Source organism: Procambarus clarkii, chromosome 51 (genome assembly GCF_040958095.1).
Source record: "Procambarus clarkii isolate CNS0578487 chromosome 51, FALCON_Pclarkii_2.0, whole genome shotgun sequence".
NCBI classification, from domain to species: Eukaryota; Metazoa; Arthropoda; class Malacostraca; order Decapoda; family Cambaridae; genus Procambarus; species Procambarus clarkii.
The window spans coordinates 8,241,379-8,265,510 of NC_091200.1; the positions used below are offsets into that span (position 1 = coordinate 8,241,379).

At 42.1% G+C, this 24,132-nt stretch overlaps 1 protein-coding gene across 1 annotated transcript; it reads left to right on the plus strand.

The window, feature by feature from the left end:
* The first annotated feature begins 101 nt into the window (after positions 1-101).
* LOC138351971 (uncharacterized) lies at positions 102-24,043 on the plus strand. The gene is made up of 2 exons (XM_069304144.1): positions 102-953; positions 17,720-24,043. The coding sequence occupies exons 1-2, from the start codon at positions 102-104 to the stop codon at positions 24,041-24,043; spliced, it is 7,176 nt and encodes a 2,391-aa protein (XP_069160245.1).
* Positions 24,044-24,132: the final 89 nt, after the last annotated feature.

The following is a 24,132-nucleotide window of genomic DNA, read 5'->3' on the forward strand; positions in this document are numbered from 1 at the left end:
ATTCACAGGAGTGAAAGCAGCCTCAGAAAATCTGAAGGCCATCAAGCATCTCAAAGAGACTTACTTAATAGAAAAGTTAGAACCGAGAAATAAAAAGCAAAATGCTTCTTCACATCAAGAATAATGTAAATACACATTATTACAAATACAATTCATCCTTTAAGGAAATCCTTGGAGGAGTACAAGTGTTAGATGCTTGTATGACCTACTTGCATGTAGTTACATACCAACAAGTATTACATACTTGTAACAATGTCATATCACAAGATAAATTCACAAAAAGTGAGTCTTCGGACAAAACCAAAAATGTCTCAACTGGCAGTCAAAATTCAAGGCAACAAAACTTCTATTCTACAAATGTTAACAGTAATGTTGGCTCATATGCTATATCACCCACAGTTAACAGAACTGTAGGAAATCAAGCTCCCAAGACAGATAAGACAAAAGGAGCTACAAGTGCCCCTAGATGTTTGTTCTGTCAGCAAGCACATGCCATTTATCAATGCACAGTTTGTGAAGACCGTGCCAGTCGAATCACTCGACTGAAATCTCTGAACAGGTGCATCCGTTGTCTGCGGAAGCCCGATTCGAGTGAATGTAATCACGTCTCGGAAATTAAACAAGTTTCTGCAGGCTTTCAATTGTTGCATGTACCAACAAAGGATAATCCAGCTGATCTCTTATCAAGAGGGATGGTGTTTAAACAGTTTACAAAGGCAGATACTTGGTTTCATGGGCCTCGATGGTTAGTGAATGGTAGTTGGCCGGAACAAAAGCCACACGTCATTACGACACAAACCATAACTACCAACAGGCAGAAAGCTCAAACATCTGTCTTGGATTGTACTTGTCACTCCTCGCTCATCAAATTAATCAAAGTAACACAAAACGTGATTCATTATCTCATGAAAAGGAGCATAAAATACACCTTTTCAGAAGCACGTATCTATTGGGTAAGACAAGCCCAGAGAGAATCTTATGGGAATGACTAAGAAAATCTTCTGCATAAGTTAAAACATTATCTCGGTTTGTGGATAGACCAAGAAAATCACAATATTCTACGTTGTGGCAGGAGACTGAAACACACAGATTTCAATCTAGATACTGTGCATCCATGGCTTTTACCCAAAAATCATTGGATCACAAGGCTGATTGTATTACATACACATCAACAAATCATCAAACATGGAGGAGTGTTAGACACACTCACACATCTCAGATAGCAGTATTGGATTCCTCAGTGAAGACAGTCAAATCAATCTTGAAAAATTGCATGATATGCCAAAGGTACAATGCTAGAACTTGCTCTTATCCAGGGCCACCACCACTACCAAAGGAACGAGTGGTCCATCTACAGCCTTTCGAGACGTCAGGAGTAAATTATACGGGAGCCATATATCTAACAGGGACTGCAGATAAAAAACCTGTCAAGGCGTATATCTGTCTGTTCACCAGTACAACTACCATTGCAGTACATCTAGAGGTATCACCCAATATGACTGCTCAATCCTTTATCCGGGCTTTCCGCAGATTCGCAGCACACTGATCATGCCCTAAACTGATGATTTCAGATAACGGAGCTAACTTGGTAGCTGGAGAAGCATGTCTACAGAAATCTGTTCCCATCCTGCAGTTACTTCCACACTGAAACAGCGTCACTGCAGATGGAAATTTATCCATCCAAGAGTCCCATGGCACGGTCGATTTTATGAACGGTTAATAGGAACTGTCAAAAGATCCTTGAGAAAATCTCTACACCATCAGAAAATCAATCTTCAGGAACTCCAGACAGTAATCACGGAAATAGAATCCAGGGTGAATAACCAGCCATTAACATACTTGTCTGATGATCCTACTCAACATGAGCCATTAAGTCCTGCCCACCTGACAGGCAGTCAGAAGGAAGAGTCATGGAAGACATCTGACTCCAGTACCATCTCTAGTGGATGATGAGATCAGAGATCCCGTATATGTGGCTCAGAGTGACTTGGTTCAGGGGTATAAGTATCTGTCCAGCATAATCCAAAAATTGAATGATGTATGGACAAAAGAATATCTTACATCTCTACGAGAACATCACTATGGGGTCAATGTCCCTCAAAATAAATCTAATCTCCAACCTGGCGATATTGTCTTGGTAAACAATGATGGCCCTAAGGCTGACTGGCCATTGGGTAAAGTCGTCTCTATCCAACCAGATTGCCAGGGGGGATTTTGAGACTAGTCAAAATCCTGTCAAAAGGAAGTACGTCCCTGAAGACATTGGACAAACGCATTCACATGAAATCAGTGAGTCAGCTACAGTTAGATCCTGGGAGACCCCCAGAACCTCTAACTGCATATGACTCACAGAATCCTAACCGCATAGGCGTGAGGAGCACTACACATGGCTGCGGGGAGGGACCGCTCACTATACAGAACAACAACAATAAGTAGTACAATAAGTTCAGAACAACAACAATAAGTTCAGAGTCAAGGGTGCCGAGTCTATCCTGTCTGTGGGTGCAGTTTATAGAATTCCTAACACTGATGTGTCCGAATTCAACTCAAACCTTAGAAATCTAATACTTGATAACAGACTAAACAAAAACCACCTAATTATCGCAGGGGACTTTAATATTGACCTCTGCGAGCCAGAACACCCTACTGCTGTTAGCTTCCTCAACTGTATGAATTCCTGCTTCCTCATACCCTTAATCACTAGACCTACTAGAGTCACTGATAGCACTGCCACGACTCTACATCACATCTGGACAAACATAACCTCTCCGCTTACTTCAGGTATAATCACTGATAGCACTACAGACCATTACCCCACATTTCTCTTAACTAACATTAGCAAACCACCTCTTGAGTCAAGAGAGATACGTTTTATACTACACAATGAAACTGCTATAGACAATTTTATAACTGCTACTGATAATGTCAACTGGGAGTCGAGCTAGGTAACATAGAGGACATCAACCTAGCAGTTCAATCTTTTCTTCAAAAAACTCTTAGCCTTTATAATACCCACTGTCCTATGCTTACAAAACAAGTCACAACCAAAAGGCTTAACAATCCCTGGCTCACAAAGGGAATACTTAAATCTATTAATAAAAAACATGATCTTGAGAAGAAGTATAGGTTAGGAATTGTCTCCAAAGAATTCTCAAAGAATTACTCATTATTGCTATCTAAGATAATTAGACGAGCCAAAACTAAATACTACGAAGATAAATTTCCCCAAATAAAGAGCAACATTAAACAAACTTGGAGAACAATTTCACAAATATTGGGATCAAAGAAGTCTCTAAATAACAACCCGACTCTCCTGCCTAATAACGATGGTCAGCTTTCAGCCTCTGATTCTGCTATTGAGTTCAATAGGTTCTTCTCTTCCATTGGTTCATCCCTTGCTAATGATATTCCATCTTCCAGTACTGACATTAAGGACTATCTTACAGGGAACTATCCACAGTCTCTGTACCTAAAGCCTATTAATTCCACTGACGTCAATGAGACAATCCTTTCCCTTAAAACCAAGTCTGGTGCCCTTGAGGAGATACCAACTTTAATCTACAAAAAAGCCTCCAGATCTTTAGCCCCTGCTATTGCTTTGCTCTTCAACAAGTCACTTGAACTCCAAACCTTTCCAGATATTCTAAAAAAAGTGAGAGTAACGACTGTCCACAAATGTGGTGATCTCACAGATGTTAACAACTACAGACCTATATCAATCCTGCCAAACTTGTCAAAAATTTTTGAAAAACTAATTTATAAGCAGCTTTAGTCATATCTAGCCAAACTCAATATACTTAGCCCTTGCCAATATGGCTTCAGGCCCAAAAAAAGCACTAACGATGCACTTATTAGTATGCTTAACTCGATTCATACAGCTCTTGATAAAAATGAGTTCCCTGTTGGGTTATTTGTGGACCTGCGTAAAGCTTTCGATACTGTCAACCACCAAAACCTTCTTCTTAAATTACATCATTATGGTGTCAAAGGACACTCCCTACAATACCTCAAATCCTACCTTACTGACAGGCTCCAATGTGTTTCTGTGAATAATACAATTTCTCCCACCCTACCCATCAACATTGGTGTTCCCCAGGGCAGCATACTTGGCCCTCTCCTCTTTCTCATCTACATTAATGACCTTCCAAATGCCTCCCAACACCTCAAACCAATTCTATTTGCTGACGACGCAACCTTCATTTACGCCAGTCCTGATCCCCTTGCTCTAAATGCCACAGTAAATACTGAGCTAAATAAAGTCCATCTGTGGCTAACTGCCAACAAACTCACCCTTAACATTGACAAAACTTTCTATATTCTGTTTGGCAATAAATCCTCTAATCAAATAAATCTCAAAATAAACAATACCCAAATTTGTAACAAATTAGATGGCAAATTCCTTGGCATTCTCATTGACCACAAGCTGAATTTCCAGGGACACATTCTAAACATATCAAAAAAAGTTTCAAAAACTGTGGGCATTCTTTCTAAGATCAGATATTATGTACCACGCCCTGCCCTGGTGACTATTACTCCCTTATCTATCCATATCTCAACTATGGTATTTGTGCTTGGGGCTCTACTACCCAAAATCACTTACGTCCTCTAATTACTCAACACAAAGCTGCTATAAGGACAATATCCAATTCTGGCCCCAGACATCACTCGGTACCCCTACTCAAATCTCTGAATATGTTAGACATTAAGTCACTGCACATTCTCTCATGTGTATTATACATATATAAAACGCTAAACTATAATGCCAATCCTGATCTCAAAAGCTTCATAGAAGGTTGTAACAGAACCCATGAGCACCACACCAGAAATAAATACAGTTTTGATATTCCTAGAGTACGACTTAATCAAACCAGAAATGCTCTACAAATCAAGGGGCCCAGAATGTGGAATGACCTTCCCAACCATGTTAAAGACTGTACCTCTCTCAACCAGTTTAAGTTAAAAACGAAGCTATACCTAATAAATTCCCTGTAACCTACCTTACCCCCTCTGTTGTCAACCCATGTATGTTTTTTTTTTTTTTTTTTTTTCCAATTCAACGCTGTTTGAATGTAATTTTCTGTAATAATTTGTAATTGTATTTGTGCTGCTTTTTCAACAATGTTCCCCCCTCTTTTTACCTCTATTTTTATTTGTACTCAACACATTTTATTCTTTTTACCCATTAGTTTTAAGCTTTAGTCATTAGTGTTTTTTCCTGCCCGAAACGCATTGCGTAATAGTGGCTTTAGGCATTGTATGTACTAGCTCTATCTATAAAGCCAACAAACTTTGTAAAATCTCTTTATGTATGTACCTTTACCTAAATAAAAATTATTATTATTATTATTATAGTAAAAGGTGTGAACCCTTTATATATAATTTTTATTCTTTATTAAACACTTAAGAGTAACATCCGTCCGTCGTAAGCTAGTCTTAAATATTTTTGTTTTTAAAAATCTCGTGATAACCATTTCTTAATCTGAATTTAAAAAAAAGTACTTTCAGGCTAGTCCGTCTTCATTTTTTATCACTAATCCAATAATATTACAAAGTGTTTTTCATCACAGTTTAAGTTTACACTTTCAAGCTAGCTACGTAGCTTAGTTTTAAGGTCCTACATTACCACCAAGAACTAACATGCTTAAAAGAAATTAGAACTAGAGACTGCTATGGGGAGTATATCTTCGCCAGCTTCAGAGTCAAGAGTGCCGAGTCTGTCCTGTCTGTGGGTGCAGTTTATAGAATTCCTAACACTGATGTGTCCGAATTCAACTCAAACCTTAGAAATCTAATACTTGATAACAGACTGAACAAAAACCACCTAATTATCGCAGGGGACTTTAATATTGACCTCTGCGAGCCAGAACACCCTACTGCTGTTAGCTTCCTCAACTGTATGAATTCCTGCTTCCTCATACCCTTAATAACTAGACCTACTAGAATCACTGATAGCACATTCACGACTCTAGATCACATCTGGACAAACATAACCTCTCCGCTTACTTCAGGTATAATCACCGATAGCACTACAGACCATTACCCCACATTTCTCTTAAATAACATTAGCAAACCACCTCTTGAGTCAAGAGAGATACGTTTTAGACTACACAATGAAACTGCTATAGACAATTTTATAACTGCTACTGATAATGTCAACTGGGAGTCCGAGTTAGGTAACATAGAGGACATCAACCTAGCAGTGCAATCTTTTCTTCAAAAAACTCTTAGCCTTTATAATACCCACTGTCCTATGCTTACAAAACAAGTCACAACCAAAAGGCTTAACAATCCCTGGCTTACAAAGGGAATACTTAAATCTATTAATAAAAAACATGACCTTGAGAAGAAGTATAGGTTAGGAATTGTCTCCAAAGAATTCTCAAAGAATTACTCATTATTGCTATCTAAGATAATTAGATGAGCCAAAGCTAAATACTACGAAGATAAATTTACCCAAATAAAGAGCAACATTAAACAAACTTGGAGAACAATTTCACAAATATTGGGATCAAAGAAGTCTTTAAATAACAAACCGACTCTCCTGTCTAATAACGATGGTCAGCTTTCAGCCTCTGATTCTGCTATTGAGTTCAATAGGTTCTTCTCTTCCATTGGTTCATCCCTTGCTAATGATATTTCATCTTCCAGTACTGACATTAAGGACTATCTTACAGGTAACTATCCACAGTCTCTGTAGCTAAAGCCTATTAATTCCACTGACGTCAATGAGATAATCCTTTCCCTTAAAACCAAGTCTGGTGCCCTTGAGGAGATACCAACTTTAATCTACAAAAAAGCCTCCAGATCTTTAGCCCCTGCTATTGCTTTGCTCTTCAACAAGTCACTTGAACTCCAAACCTTTCCAGATATTCTAAAAAAAGCGAGAGTAACGCCTGTCCACAAATGTGGTGATCTCACAGATGTTAACAACTACAGACCTATATCAATCCTGCCAAACTTGTCAAAAATTTTTGAAAAACTAATCTATAAGCAGCTTTACTCATATCTAGCCAAACTCAATATACTTAGCCCTTGCCAATATGGCTTCAGGCCCCAAAAAAGCACTAACGATGCACTTATTAGTATGCTTAACTCGATTCATACAGCTCTTGATAAAAATGAGTTCCCTGTTGGGTTACTTGTGGACCTGCGTAAAGCTTTCGATACTGTCAACCACCAAAACCTTCTTCTTAAATTACATCATTATGGTGTCAGAGGACACTCCCTACAATACCTCAAATCCTACCTTACTGACAGGCTCCAATGTGTTTCTGTGAATAATACAATTTCTCCCACCCTACCCATCAACATTGGTGTTCCCCAGGGCAGCATACTTGGCCCTCTCCTCTTTCTCATCTGCATTAATGACCTTCCAAATGCCTCCCAACACCTCAAACCAATTCTATTTGCTGACGACACAACCTTCATTTACTCCAGTCCTGATCCCCTTGCTCTAAATGCCACAGTAAATACTGAGCTAAATAAAGTCCATCTGTGGCTAACTGCCAACAAACTCACCCTTAACATTGACAAAACTTTCTATATTCTGTTTGGCAGTAAATCCTCTAATCAAATAAATCTCAAAATAAACAATACCCAAATTTGTAACAAATTAGATGGCAAATTCCTTGGCATTCTCATTGACCACAAGCTGAATTTCCAGGGACACATTCTAAACATATCAAAAAAAGTTTCAAAAACTGTGGGCATTCTTTCTAAGATCAGATATTATGTACCACGCCCTGCCCTGGTGACTCTCTATTACTCCCTTATCTACCCATATCTCAACTATGGTATTTGTGCTTGGGGCTCTACTACCCAAAATCACTTACGTCCTCTAATTACTCAACACAAAGCTGCTATTAGGACAATATCCAATTCTGGCCCCAGACATCACTCGGTACCCCTACTCAAATCTCTGAATATGTTAGACATTAAGTCACTGCACATTCTCTCATGTGTATTATACATATATAAAACGCTAAACTATAATGCCAATCCTGATCTCAAAAGCTTCATAGAAGGTTGTAACAGAACCCATGAGCACCACACCAGAAATAAATACAGTTTTGATATTCCTAGAGTACGACTTAATCAAACCAGAAATGCTCTACAAATCAAGGGGCCCAGAATGTGGAATGACCTTCCCAACCATGTTAAAGACTGTACGTCTCTCTACCAGTTTAAGTTAAAAACGAAGCTATACCTAATAAATTCCCTGTAACCTACCTGACCCCTCTGTTGTCAACCCATGTATGTTTTTTTTTTTTTTTTTTTTTTTTTCAAATCAACGCTGTTTGAATGTAATTTCCTGTAATAATTTGTAATTGTATTTGTGCTGCTTTTTCAACAATGTTCCCCCCTCTTTTACCTTTATTTTTATTTGTTCTCAACACATTTTATTCTTTTTACCCATTAGTTTTAAGCTTTAGTCATTAATGTTTTTCCTGCCTGAAACGCTTTGCGTAATAGTGGCTTTAGGCATTGTATGTACTAGCTCTATCTATAAAGCCAACAAACTTTGTAAAATCTCTTTATGTATGTACCTTACCTAAATAAAAATTATTATTATTAACCCAGCATAAACAGCGTTTCTCAGCAAATCGCTGAGACGGCAGACCACATCAGCAAACACCCACGGTCCGACCTCCACTCCACCTCAAACGCGCCATTCATTCTTTAAAAGGTTTTGCCTGGGCGACTAGGTTTAAAGGTCCCCATTCTCTCTCCCATAGGTGAACTGTTATGAGAATGGTGGATTTGCTATGGGGGAACTAGTACTATTAAGGGGTAAGGGTAGTTAGAATACAGAGTTATCAAATATGGGAGAACTAAAAGGCCCGGCCCCCAAAATAAACTATCCACAGTAATAATAACTTGCTACTAGACCATGTCAGACTAGAGGTTGATCATAGCACTCCTACACAGGAAGAAGGGATACTCCGTTACTAATTTACTTATTTATTAACCCCTTAACAACCCCCCATATACACTCACACCAATAACAATAATAATAATTACTTTACCACACTATCTTACGTTAAAAGCCTTGGTCCACTTAAGCAGGATACAAGGTTTTACACTGAATACAAGCTAGGGTAAAGTTCTACTAGGGAAACACTTGAATTTAGAGTCAGCTTAGGGTAGGGAGACCACGTGGTTCCACTGAGACCCCCCTTAGAATATCTAGTAATATACACACAAAGTATAATACTCTGCACATAGAACACGTGTATGCCAGACAATGAAGAATGTACACAGTATACTTAGCTGGAAACAAGACACAGAAATAAGAAACGAGGAGGAAGAGTAGGAGGATCTTGTCCACCCAACGCCAGCTCAGAGAAGAAGCAGTCTCTCAGTCTCCTTTCCCCCAGCTGGCTCGCTGCCGGCAGACTGCTCAACTAATCGTACCGCAGCCCTATACCAAGTTTACTCAGGTTTACAAATGATTAGAAAGTATTAGTAAACATTGTTGGTGCCTGTTTTATTATTTAATAATCAACCCCAAGCTTAGTCTTTAAATGCTCTTTGAGAAACAAGAATAGTCTTACGTCTGGCAGGGAAGATACAAACAATTGCAGCTCGTGATGCGTCCAACTATACTATAAGAAAGTTTAATAGCTCAATTTTGACTTCTGGTTTCCACTGAGGAACCCAGGGTCGTAACATGAACCATGTTCCCCACATACAAATTCCAAGCATTGCACTGTTAGCAAAGCAAACATATCATAAATGAATAATGTAGCAATATCTATTAGCTGGGCTAGACAAAAACATGTGACGGTACCATTTCGTTCTCTGTTTTACACGGGCGAGAGCGGGTATGAAAGTGGGTGTTGGTGTATTATGTCGGCAACACCCCCCTCCCCCCCGGTTCCTTATCAAGGCCTTTTGAGAAACGTGAACGCTTTCTTTCTCCCGATGTCTCTGTTCACATCTGTTTACTTAGCATTAATTAATAATACTTCTGCTTCATTTAACTTTTAAAGAGTAACAACTGTCGTAAGCTAATCTTCGGTGGGAAGCATTTTCTAGTTAGTTTAAAGTTTTTACATCTTAAAAGGTGTCTCAGTCAGACTGTCTTCAATATTACAGTCTTCAATTTTTTCTTTGCTACTGTGTGTTTTACATCTCGTAACGGGTCCACCATGCAAACACCATTCTATTACTGTGTGACTGTTTTTCAGTTCTTGTAACACACTCAATGTAATGTAACACAGAAAATTAACTTTCTGCTGTCCAAATAAATAGCATTTGAAATGTATACGTGTCTAGATAATCTCCCATGGCCTCTACATCCAACACCAATAATAATTAGTATTGTGTGACTGTTTTTTCAGTTCTTGTAACACACTCAATGTAACGTGATGCGGAAAATAAACATTCTGCTCTCCAAATAAATAGCATTTGAAATGTATGCGTGTCTAGTCAATCTCCCATGGCCTCTATATACAACACCAATAATAATTAGTACTGTATAACTGTTTTCAGTGACTGTCTGTCTGCCTCTCTCTGTCAACCCCAACAGGGGTTAAACTCTCAGCTGTGGTCGATGCGCTCCAGCTTTCATCGCAGCTCGCCTACCCTCACATCCGGCGACACCTGCCCTCTCGTCCTTCACACGTCACTTCCCTAACCCCATAGTCTGTCTACATTTCTCCTCAAACACACCAGTAGTTGGGGAAAGTATTTTTTTTCCAAGTGACCTTAGTTTTTAAGATTCTACACATATCAATTCAGCTTATTCAGAGGAACAATCTAACGATGAAAGATAGATCGGTCTTGTCTCTCCTTATAACTGAGTTGTCACACAGCACCACCTCTCTCACATCCTCCCATTAGCGCTCGATCCAGCAGGTGTCTAATCTTCACCTTAGTGATTCTCAATGGAATAGTTGGTGTGTGCTTTTTAATAGAGGAACTTAGTTTTTAGTTTAAAAATACTATCAGTTGATAACCGTTAACTACGTAGGAATGGACTGACCGGTTGTTCTGGTGCAAAAGCCTTTACATGTGATCAGAAATAATTCTACAGTAGTGACCCAGTTCACAAACACACCATTAGGTTTGGAGACTTAAAACGTTACATTAACTGAAGGGAGACTGACAGGTCTCCATCGGGAATAAACACAGATGCCAACCTATTCCACACGTCCTCACCAGAGGATGAAAGACTAATGACTATTTTCGCTCTTACCCTTGTAACCTTGTAACCTTGTAATGTAACGTGACCAACATGGTAACATCATTCTTTGCCCAAATAACATTTTTAAGAGTAATGAGTGTGGTAAAGTGGTCTTCAATTATATTATTATAACAAATCAAAATCAATGTTACTGCGTGTTTCACACTTTGTAACGAACTGTAACCAACATGCTACTATGTGTTTTACACCTTATAACGTAATGTGACCAACGTGCAATCATCATTCTTTCACAAAATAACTTCTTTTTTAAGAGTAACGAGCGTCGTAAGCCAGTCTTCAATCTTATTCTACATATAAATATTACTGTGTGTCTGTTTTAGTCTTTGTAACACATGCACAATGTAACATAACATGGAAAATCACCGTTCTGCCGTCCAAATAAATATCATTTTGAAATGAAAAGCGTGTCTACCTAACGTAACGTGACCAACCTGCAAACATCGTTCGCTCATTCTTTTACTGTGTGACTGTTTCAGACCGTGTAAGACACAATGTAACGTAACGTAACGTGGAAAATCATAGACTCTATATTATATTTTAAAATTGACTTGTTCATTATCTCCGAGTACAAGCCATTTGTCGGGTTTTAGTTCAAGGTACGCTCGATACACTACATATACACTACATATATATTAATAAATTTTCAAATTCTTTACAACTGCAGTTCAGTTCAGTTTCTTTCTTTTTCAGTATCAGTGTGAAGCAATGCTGGTGGAAACAGTAAGTAAACTTTATTTGAAAAAGGTATTTGAAAAAGGATATGAGAAGACTGACAGCATGACACAGTGAAAATCAGATATTAAAAATAAGAAGCAATGATCTTCATGAAACATAACCACGTCCGTAATTAATACACTGTGAACTCTCTTAAAGCTGTGCACACTGAGAAATCTGTAGGATGAGTAAAAACAGTTGATTTATTTATCACGAGACGTCCACGCAGTAGTGAAACGTAAATAATGCCTACTAAGACTGTGTCCATGAGAATATAGATGAGCACTGATGTTTCGGCGTGTTATTTTAGTCGAGAAATAATGGAAAGGAAGTTTATTGCCTAGTGCAAGAAAGAGGAAGAGACTACGAGGTGTATGGTGAGATCATACAAAATATTTGAATTTGTAGGTAGTGATCATGTTTCCCCAACATATCTGTCTTCCAGCATTGAGTGGTTCATATTTCACAAAAAACCTTTCCCTCCTAACGCCAACTATTAGTTCATGAACTAGTGGGTCACCTTTGTTTAAACTAATCTACACACACGATATAAAATGTGATAACTAAATTTACACTCATTACGATGGAAATGAATGAACGCCTGATCTGTCTGGATAAACGGTGGAGATCCAGAAATAATGAACTAATTTCACCTGATTGACGAATAATTTTAGTTAAGGAACGTGAAAGGGTGGTGTCGGGTGGCTGTTTGGTAAACGTTAGCAACATTATGAAACAGAACAAGTGTTTGAAGTGATGAACAGCTTAAAGATACCTTATTTGTTAGAAGAAAAAAACTAGTAATAGTTAAAAATCCATGTTATATGTTTTGACTATCTATCTATCTAATAGTGTATTGCTACATTTTTTTTTTACTTTTATTATGTTTTACATTGCTGTGTATTGCACGAATTTTATATGTGAACAGGACCCTCCTCTTACTGCTCATAGATGTAAGTATTTTATGGAATATGACTCCTCGTATTCAAATCCTTTTTAAAACTATATACATTATCCATATTAAGCTTTGCTTTCTGTCTCTCAATATACATGTGGGTTGGTGAAAGTATTTTTTATTTTATTTTTTTAATTAAAGACCCCCTACTGTGTAAAACTGTGAGCAAAATGAATCTGTTATATGTTTTGACTAGTCAGCTATTGCTACATTTGGTCTTCTATTTTATGTTATGTTTTACATTGAATAAAGAAACACACACCTACATCCCCCTCATTGATGAATTTAACTTACACAAAAGTAATTGGGTACCGCATTTAGGTTTACATTGAATAAAAAAACACATCAGCAATGTTTTTTACCTCGCTATATTTCTCTTTTATACAAAGTAAAAATAAATGGATAAGATTTGAAAACAACATATAGACGGACTATACAGGTTTACTTTAAAATGATATTTGGACGAATAAAGTATTAAGAGTGGTACATATTCTGTAGGGAACATAACCTCACACATAGAGTTGATGTAGTCAAACCTCTTAATGTCCCTGTTAACACGTGAGGTGGGGGGGGGGGGGGGGCTAGGAGAGACAGCTGCTGATTAGACGATGACGGCAAAGCCAGGACATCGGAGGCTAACGAGATAAATGTCACATACGGTGCTAAACGCCTCAAGGTTGTCTTGCCCATCATCATTGGAGTCAAGGTCAGATGGTCTGAAACTGAGTGACTGTCTAAGAGGGAACATATGCGGACTTGACGTGTTGATCCTAGCAAAATTGAAACTGACTATTTCACTAATGCGCAGAGAGAAGCAGCGCAGCAGGGAGAGAGAAGCAGCGCAGCAGGGAGAGAGAAGCAGCGGGTTGGCAGATATGAAAACGAGGGGTGCAAATACCTGCTTCAAACTAATGTTGGATGTTCGAGAGAGCCTTGAACTAAAACCCGATAAATGGCTCGTACTCAAAGATAATGAACAAGTCAATTTTAAATTATAATATCGAGTCCATGATTTTATACCTTACGTTATGTTACATTGTGTTTTACAATGTCTAAAACAGTCACAGTAAAAGAATGAGCGAACGATGTTTGCATGTTGGTCACGTTACGTTAGGTAGACACGCTTTACATTTCAAAATGATATTTGTACAGCAGAACGCTGATTTTCCGCCTTACGTTACATTGTGTGTGTGTTAGAAGGACTAAAACAGACACACAGTAATATTTATATGTAGAATAAGATTAAAGACTGGCTTACGATGCTCGTTACTCTTAAAAAAGAAGTTATTTTGTGAAAGAATGATGATTGCACGTTGGTCACATTACGTTATAAGGTGTAAAACACATAGTAGCATGTTGGTTACGTTACATTACAAAGTGTGAAATACACAGTAACATTGATTTTGATTTGTTATAATAATAAGATTGAAGACCACCTTACGACACTTGTTACTCTTAAAAATGTTATTTGGGCAAAGAATGATGTTACCATGTTGGTCACGTTACATTACAAGGTTACAAGGGTAAGAGTGAGGGGGGAATCTTAAAAACTAAGGTCACTTGGAAAAAAATACTTTTCCCAACTATTGGTGTGTTTGAGGAGAAATGTAGACAGACTATGGGGTTAGGGAAGTGACGTGTGATGGACGAGAGGGCAGGTGTCGCCGGATGTGAGGGTAGGCGAGCTGCGATGAGAGCTGGAGCGCATCGACCACAGCTGAGAGTTTAACCCCTGTTGGGGTTGACAGAGAGAGACAGACAGACAGACAATCACTGAAAACAGTTACACAGTACTAATTATTTTTGGTGTTGGTTGTAGAGGTAAGGAAGATTGCCAAGACACGCTTACATTCTAAATGATTTTTATTTGGACAGCAGAACGTTGATTTTCCGTGCTACGTTACATTGTGGGTGTGATACAAGAACTGAAAATCAGTCACACAATACTAATTATTATTGGTGTTGGATGCAGAGGCCATGGGAGATTGTCTAGACACGCATACATTTCAAATGCTATTTATTTGGACAGCAGAAAGTTAATTTTCTGCGTTACATTACATTGAGGGTGTTACAAGAACTGAAAAGCAGTCACACAGTAATAGAATGGTGTTTGCATGTTGGCCCCGTTACGAGAAGTAAAACACACAGTAGCAAAGAAACAAAATTGAAGACAGTCTGACTGAGACACCTTTTAAGATGTAAAAAGATCCTCGGGGCTTAGTACTTCTTGTCCGGTTAGTAATTGTACGTTGAGTGATCTTTTTTTATTATTAAGTGATAGTGATTTTGTGGAAAAAGTTTAAACGATTTAGTGGAAAATTTCTAGGAAAATTGTGTGGTTGAATTTTGTCAGAGTCCACTTGAATAATTTGGGTTAACTGAGGTTAATTCGAATTCGCGAAAATATGACGACTGGTCATATAGTTATAGAAATTGTTGAAGATGTGTGTGGTTCATAGATACACAATGGTGTCGACCTTGTCTCACCCAACCCCTCCCCTGCCTACCCACCCCAACCACAGCCTATCCCCTCCCAACCTCAACCTGAATGACTACCCCACCTACACAACCCAGCCTCAACCCACCCCCACCTGCCCAACTCAGCTTCAACCCACCCCTACCTACCCACCCCAGCCACAGACTATCCCCACCCAACCCCTACCCACATTTCCACTCCAGCCTCAACCCCTCCCCACCTACCCACCCCTGCCTCAACCCATCCCCACCTACCCACAACCTATTCCTACTCAACCCCTATCCATTTGCCCACCCCAGCCTCAACTCACCCCCACCTACTCACTCCAGCCTCAACCCACCTACCCATCTCAGGTTCAACCCAACCTCACCTACCCACCCCAGCCCCAACCCACCCCCACATACCCACCCCAGCCTCAACCCCTTCCCACGTACCCATCCCAGCCTCAACCCCTTCCCACGTACCCATCCCAGCCTCAACCCCTTCCCACCTACCCATCCCAGCCTCAACCCCTTCCCACCTACCCATCCCAGCCTCAACCCCTTCCCACCTACCCATCCCAGCCTCAACCCCTTCCCACCTACCCATCCCAGCCTCAACCCCTTCCCACCTACCCATCCCAGCCTCAACCCCTTCCCGCCTACCCATCCCAGCCTCAACCCCTTCCCACCTACCCACAACCTATCCCTACCCAACCCCTTCCCATTTACCCACTCCTGCCCGTATGCCCACCCCAGCCTGAACCCACCCCTACCTACCCACTCCAGCCACAGCCTATCCCCACCCAACCCCTGCCCGCATGCCCAACCCAGCCTCAACCCCTCCCCAGCCTCCACCCATCACCACCTACTCAGAACCTATCCCTAACCAACCCCCACCCATTTACCCACCCCAGCTTGAACCCACCCCCAGCCACAGCCTATCCCCTCCCATCCCCTGTCCGTATGCCTACCCCAGCCTCGACCCATCCCTACCTACCTGCCACAGCCTATCACCACCCATCCCCCTGCCCGCATGCCCAACCCAGCCTCAACCCATCCTCATCTACTCACCCCAGCCTCAACCCATCCTCACCTATTCACCCCAGCCTCAACCCATCCCCACCTACCCACACCAGTCACAACCTATCCCTGCCCATTTGCCCACCCCTGTCTGAACCCACCCTCACCTACCCACCCCAGCCACAACCTATCCAAACCCAACCTTGTCCTCCCTCAACTCCTTCCCACCCACACGGCCTTCCCTCAACCCCACTCCACCTAAATCTCCTCTCCTCAACAATCCCCCATCCACTCTTTTCCCCCTCAATCCCTCCCCATCAACCTTCCTTTGTATCCTATCTCTTACATTCACAAAGACCGGAAAGTTGTAGCATTAAATATTATGATAGATATCGTGAGGAGACATTCACATATGGGACTAATAGAACAAGAACCCGGCAAGGTGATGTTATAGTGGCCAGAATACGCCTGTGATATAGACGTATCTGGCAGCTTTCTCAAAACCCAAATGTCGAGTACACAATGTGTCAACTTTGTGAAAGAGAAAACATGCACTCTCTTGCATGTTTCTTATTCAGTTCCTTGCATGAATTTCTTATTCAGTTCCTCACACACTTCATTGTCGTTTGTTCTCACAAACGTGTGTGTGTGTGTGTGTGTGTGTGTGTGTGTGTGTGTGTGTGTGTGTGTGTGTGTGTGTGTGTGTGTGTGTGTGTGTGTGTGTACTCACCTAATTGTACTCACCTAATTGTGTGTGTGTGTGTGTGTGTGTGTGTGTGTGTGTGTGTGTGTGTGTGTGTGTGTGTGTGTGTGTGTGTGTGTGTGTGTGTGTGTGTGTGTGTGTGTGTGTGTGTGTCTTTTTCTCTCTCTGACTCTTGAAGAATTTCATCTTCCAGATGATACCTTTTATCTGGCTTCCTGTTCCATACACCTATCTTCATTATATTACATTTGCTTGAGTTAAACTCTAACAACAATTTGTTCGACCATTCCTTCAGTCAGTCTAGGTCTTCTTGACGCCTCAAGCAGTCCTCCTCTGTCTTAATCCTTCTCATAATTTTGACTTCGTCAGCAAACATTGAGAGAAGTGAGTTTATACCCTCCAAGAGATCATTTACGTATATCAGAAACAGGATAGGACCGAGTATAGAGGCCTGTGGGACTCCACTGGTGACTTCACCCCAATCTGAGGTCTGTGTGTGTGTTTGTGTGGGTGTGTGTGTATGTGTGTATGTAAGCGTTATATCAGTGTTACAGCCTTTTTCTAATAAGCACGATGAACAGGAACATGTAAAAATAAAAATAACAAACATCGATAATTTTGAGATTATATTGTAAGCGTATTTATATTTTTAAACTTGCAGGTGCTTGCAGTGTTACTGGTGGCAGCTGTGGGATCGCCTCTTCCGCATGACTGTAAACATGAAGTCTTTACATACGGTGGAGCGGAACCCACTGGGCCACTACAAAGAGGACATCATGTTTCCTCACCTGTCATTCATAGAGTTGAAGCTTATCCAGTGAACCAATACCAGGCAACATATCCAATAGGTACTCACCCTGCACATATCACTTATAATGTAGCATATGGTTCTTCTGTTTCTCATGCACTGCCTCAGCCTGTCCAGCCTACCCCAGAAGCGCAGAGAGCTACTGCTGCTTTCATGGCAGCATGGAATGAAGCAGCTGCCAGAGCAACTCAGATTCAAACAATTCTGGTAAAATCTGCGCCCTCTGGCACCTATACAATTGAAATTCCGAAGCATGTTGAAGCAATTGAAGAAGTAAAGAGAGCAACTGCTCAATTTATGGCAGCTTGGAACCAAGCTGCTCGACGTGCAACTGTTGTCCAACATGCAGTTTACTCTTTGCCACAGCCTTTGCAACAAACTGAAGATCTCAAGAAAACAACTGCTGAATTTATGGCTTCCTGGGAAGCTGCTGCTCAACAAGCTTCAGCTATTAGACATGCAGTTGCTGCCACTGCTTCCTCCGGTGTCCCACAACAGGTACAGGCTACTTACGAAGTCAAGAAAGCCACTACAGAATTTATAGCAGCTTGGAGAAATGCTGTTGTACGAGTGCCTACGATCCAGACCAACCTCTACCAGATTACTGGTACTACTCCATATTCTGCTGTTCCATCAACTGTTGATGGCGTTCCCCAATTTACTCCTGAAGTTGCACATGCCACAACAGAATTCACGAGAGTGTGGAATGCTGCTGCTGCAGCACCCTCTGATGTAAATATCATTATGGGAGCCAGTTCCCAGCGTCCATCTCTCAAGGCCTCTCACCATGCTGGAACTTATTCACAACCTTCATATCACTATGCACCAGCTTCTGTATCTTACGATGCAGCTTCTCCATCTGCACTGCCTCATCCTGTCCAGCCTACCCTAGAAGTGCAGAGAGCTACTGCTGCTTTCATGGCAGCATGGAATGAAGCAACTGCAAGAGCATCTCAAATTCAAAAAATTCTGGTAAGATCTGCGCCCTCTGGCACCTACACAATTAAATTTCCTAAGCAGGTCGAAGCAGCTGAAGAAGTAAAGGGGGCAACCGCTCACTTCATGGCAGCTTGGAACAAAGCCGCTCGACGTGCAACTGTTGTCCAACAAGCAGTTTACTCTTTGCCACAGCCTGTCCATCAAACTGAAAATCTCAAGAAAACAATTGCTGAATTTATGGCTTCCTGGGAAGCTGCTGCTCAACAAGCTTCAGCTATTAGACATGCAGTTGCTGCCATTGCTTCCTCCGGTGACGCACAACAGGTAGAGGCTACTTACGAAGTCAAGAAAGCCACTACAGAATTTATAGCAGCTTGGAGAAATGCTGTTGTACGAGTGCCTACGATCCAGACCAACCTCTACCAGATTACTGGTACTACTCCATATTCTGCTGTTCCAACAACTGTTCATGGCGTTCCCCTATTCACTCCTGACGTTGCACATGCCACAGCAGAATTCATGAAGGTATGGAATGCTGCCGTTGCAGCTGCTGCAGCAGCCCCAGATAAAAACATCATTATGGGAGACAGTTCATGGCATCCATCACTCAAAGCCGCCCACCAAGCAATAACTTATATACAACCTTCATATCACCATGCACCAGCTTCTGTATCTTACGATGCAGCATCTCCATCCGCACTGCTTCAGCCTGTCCAGCCTACGCCTGAAGTACAGAGAGCTACTGCTGCTTTCATGGCAGCATGGAATGAAGCAGCTGCGAGAGCAACACAGATTCAAACAATTCTGGTAAGATCTGCGCCCTCTGGCACCTACACAATTGAAATCCCTAAGCATGTTGAAGCAATTGAAGAAGTAAAGGGGGCAACTGCTGAATTTTTGGCAGCTTGGAACAAAGCTGCTCGACGTGCAACTGTTGTCCAACAAGCAGCTTACTCTTTGCCACAGCCTGTCCATCAGACTGAAAATCTCAAAAACGCAACTGCTGAATTTATGGCTTCCTGGGAAGCTGCTGCTCGACAAGCTTCAGCTATTAGACATGCAGTTACCTCCACTGCTTCCTCCGGTGACCCACAACAGGTAGAGGCTACTTACGAAGTCAAGAAAGCCACTTCAGAATTTATAGCAGCTTGGAGAAATGCCGTTGTACGAGTGCCTACGATCCAGACCAACCTCTACCAGATTACTGGTACTACTCCATATTCTGCTGTTCCAACAACTGTTGATGGCGTTCCCCAATTTACTCCTGAAGTTGCACATGCCACAGCAGAATTCACGAGAGTGTGGAATGCTGCTGCTGCAGCACCCTCTGATGTAAATATCATTATGGGAGCCAGTTCACAGCGTCCATCTCTCAAGGCCTCTCACCATGCTGGAACTTATTCACAACCTTCATATCACCATGCACCAGCTTCTGTATCTTACGATGCAGCTTCTCCATCTGTACTGCCTCATCCTGTCCAGCCTACCCCAGAAGTGCAGAGAGCTACTGCTGCTTTCATGGCAGCATGGAATGAAGCAACTGCAAGAGCATCTCAAATTCAAACAATTCTGGTAAGATCTGCGCCCTCTGGCACCTACACAATTGAATTTCCTAAGCAGGTCGAAGCAGCTGAAGAAGTAAAGGGGGCAACCGCTCACTTTATGGCAGCTTGGAACAAAGCCGCTCGACGCGCAACTGTTGTCCAACAAGCAGTTTACTCTTTGCCACAGCCTGTCCATCAAACTGAAAATCTCAAGAAAACAATTGCTGAATTTATGGCTTCCTGGGAAGCTGCTGCTCAACAAGCTTCAGCTATTAGACATGCAGTTGCTGCCACTGCTTCCTCCGGTGACCCACAACAGGTAGAGGCTACTAACGAAGTCAAGAAAGCCACTACAGAATTTATAGCAGCTTGGAGAAATGCCGTTGTCCGAGTGCCTACGATCCAGACCAACCTCTACCAGATTACTGGTACTACTCCATATTCTGCTGTTCCAACAACTGTTGATGGCGTTCCCCAATTTACTCCTGAAGTTGCACATGCCACAGCAGAATTCACGAGAGTGTGGAATGCTGCTGCTGCAGCACCCTCTGATGTAAATATCATTATGGGAGCCAGTTCCCAGCGTCCATCTCTCAAGGCCTCTCACCATGCTGGAACTTATTCACAACCTTCATATCACCATGCACCAGCTTCTGTATCCTACGATGCAGCTTCTCCATCTGCACTGCCTCATCCTGTCCAGCCTACCCCAGAAGTGCAGAGAGCTACTGCTGCTTTCATGGTAGCATGGAATGAAGCAACTGCAAGAGCATCTCAAATTGAAACAATTCTGGTAAGATCTGCGCCCTCTGGCACCTACACAATTGAATTTCCTAAGCAGGTAGAAGCAGCTGAAGAAGTAAAGGGGGCAACCGCTCACTTTATGGCAGCTTGGAACAAAGCCGCTCGACGCGCAACTGTTGTCCAACAAGCAGTTTACTCTTTGCCACAGCCTCTCCATCAAACTGAAAATCTCAAGAAAACAATTGCTGAATTTATGGCTTCCTGGGAAGCTGCTGCTCAACAAGCTTCAGCTATTAGACATGCAGTTGCTGCCACTGCTTCCTCCGGTGACCCACAACAGGTAGAGGCTACTAACGAAGTCAAGAAAGCCACTACAGAATTTATAGCAGCTTGGAGAAATGCCGTTGTCCGAGTGCCTACGATCCAGACCAACCTCTACCAGATTACTGGTACTACTCCATATTCTGCTGTTTCAACAAGTGTTGATGGCGTTCCCCAATTCACTCCTGAAGTTGCACATGCCACAGCAGAATTCATGAAGGTATGGAATGCTGCCGTTGCAGCTGCTGCAGCAGCCCCAGATAAAAACATCATTATGGGAGACAGTTCATGGCATCCATCACTCAAAGCCGCCCACCAAGCAATAACTTATATACAACCTTCATATCACAATGCACCAGCTTCTGTATCTTACGATGCAGCATCTCCATCCGCACTGCTTCAGCCTGTCCAGCCTACGCCTGAAGTACAGAGAGCTACTGCTGCTTTCATGGCAGCATGGAATGAAGCAGCTGCGAGAGCAACACAGATTCAAACATTTCTGGTAAGATCTGCGCCCTCTGGCACCTACACAATTGAAATCCCTAAGCATGTTGAAGCAATTGAAGAAGTAAAGGGGGCAACTGCTGAATTTTTGGCAGCTTGGAACAAAGCTGCTCGACGTGCAACTGTTGTCCAACAAGCAGCTTACTCTTTGCCACAGCCTGTCCATCAGACTGAAAATCTCAAAAACACAACTGCTGAATTTATGGCTTCCTGGGAAGCTGCTGCTCGACACGCTTCAGCTATTAGACATGCAATTACCTCCACTGCTTCCTCCGGTGACCTACAACAGGTAGAGGCTACTTACGAAGTCAAGAAAGCCACTACAGAATTTATAGCAGCTTGGAGAAATGCCGTTGTACGAGTGCCTACGATCCAGACCAACCTCTACCAGATTACTGGTACTACTCCATATTCTGCTGTTCCAACAACTGTTGATGGCGTTCCCCAATTTACTCCTGAAGTTGCACATGCCACAGCAGAATTCACGAGAGTGTGGAATGCTGCTGCTGCAGTACCCTCTGATGTAAATATCATTATGGGAGCCAGTTCACAGCGTCCATCTCTCAAGGCCTCTCACCATGCTGGAACTTATTCACAACCTTCATATCACCATGCACCAGCTTCTGTATCTTACGATGCAGCTTCTCCATCTGTACTGCCTCATCCTGTCCAGCCTACCCCAGAAGTGCAGAGAGCTACTGCTGCTTTCATGGCAGCATGGAATGAAGCAACTGCAAGAGCATCTCAAATTCAAACAATTCTGGTAAGATCTGCGCCCTCTGGCACCTACACAATTGAATTTCCTAAGCAGGTCGAAGCAGCTGAAGAAGTAAAGGGGGCAACCGCTCACTTTATGGCAGCTTGGAACAAAGCCGCTCGACGCGCAACTGTTGTCCAACAAGCAGTTTACTCTTTGCCACAGCCTGTCCATCAAACTGAAAATCTCAAGAAAACAATTGCTGAATTTATGGCTTCCTGGGAAGCTGCTGCTCAACAAGCTTCAGCTATTAGACATGCAGTTGCTGCCACTGCTTCCTCCGGTGACCCACAACAGGTAGAGGCTACTAACGAAGTCAAGAAAGCCACTACAGAATTTATAGCAGCTTGGAGAAATGCCGTTGTCCGAGTGCCTACGATCCAGACCAACCTCTACCAGATTACTGGTACTACTCCATATTCTGCTGTTCCAACAACTGTTGATGGCGTTCCCCAATTTACTCCTGAAGTTGCACATGCCACAGCAGAATTCACGAGAGTGTGGAATGCTGCTGCTGCAGCACCCTCTGATGTAAATATCATTATGGGAGCCAGTTCCCAGCGTCCATCTCTCAAGGCCTCTCACCATGCTGGAACTTATTCACAACCTTCATATCACCATGCACCAGCTTCTGTATCCTACGATGCAGCTTCTCCATCTGCACTGCCTCATCCTGTCCAGCCTACCCCAGAAGTGCAGAGAGCTACTGCTGCTTTCATGGTAGCATGGAATGAAGCAACTGCAAGAGCATCTCAAATTGAAACAATTCTGGTAAGATCTGCGCCCTCTGGCACCTACACAATTGAATTTCCTAAGCAGGTCGAAGCAGCTGAAGAAGTAAAGGGGGCAACCGCTCACTTTATGGCAGCTTGGAACAAAGCCGCTCGACGCGCAACTGTTGTCCAACAAGCAGTTTACTCTTTGCCACAGCCTGTCCATCAAACTGAAAATCTCAAGAAAACAATTGCTGAATTTATGGCTTCCTGGGAAGCTGCTGCTCAACAAGCTTCAGCTATTAGACATGCAGTTGCTGCCACTGCTTCCTCCGGTGACCCACAACAGGTAGAGGCTACGAACGAAGTCAAGAAAGCCACTACAGAATTTATAGCAGCTTGGAGAAATGCCGTTGTCCGAGTGCCTACGATCCAGACCAACCTCTACCAGATTACTGGTACTACTCCATATTCTGCTGTTTCAACAAGTGTTGATGGCGTTCCCCAATTCACTCCTGAAGTTGCACATGCCACAGCAGAATTCATGAAGGTATGGAATGCTGCCGTTGCAGCTGCTGCAGCAGCCCCAGATAAAAACATCATTATGGGAGACAGTTCATGGCGTCCATCACTCAAAGCCGCCCACCATGCATGAACTTATACACAACCTTCATATCACTATGCACCAGCTTCTGTATCTTACGATGCAGCTTCTCCATCCTGCACTGCCTTCATCCTGTCCAG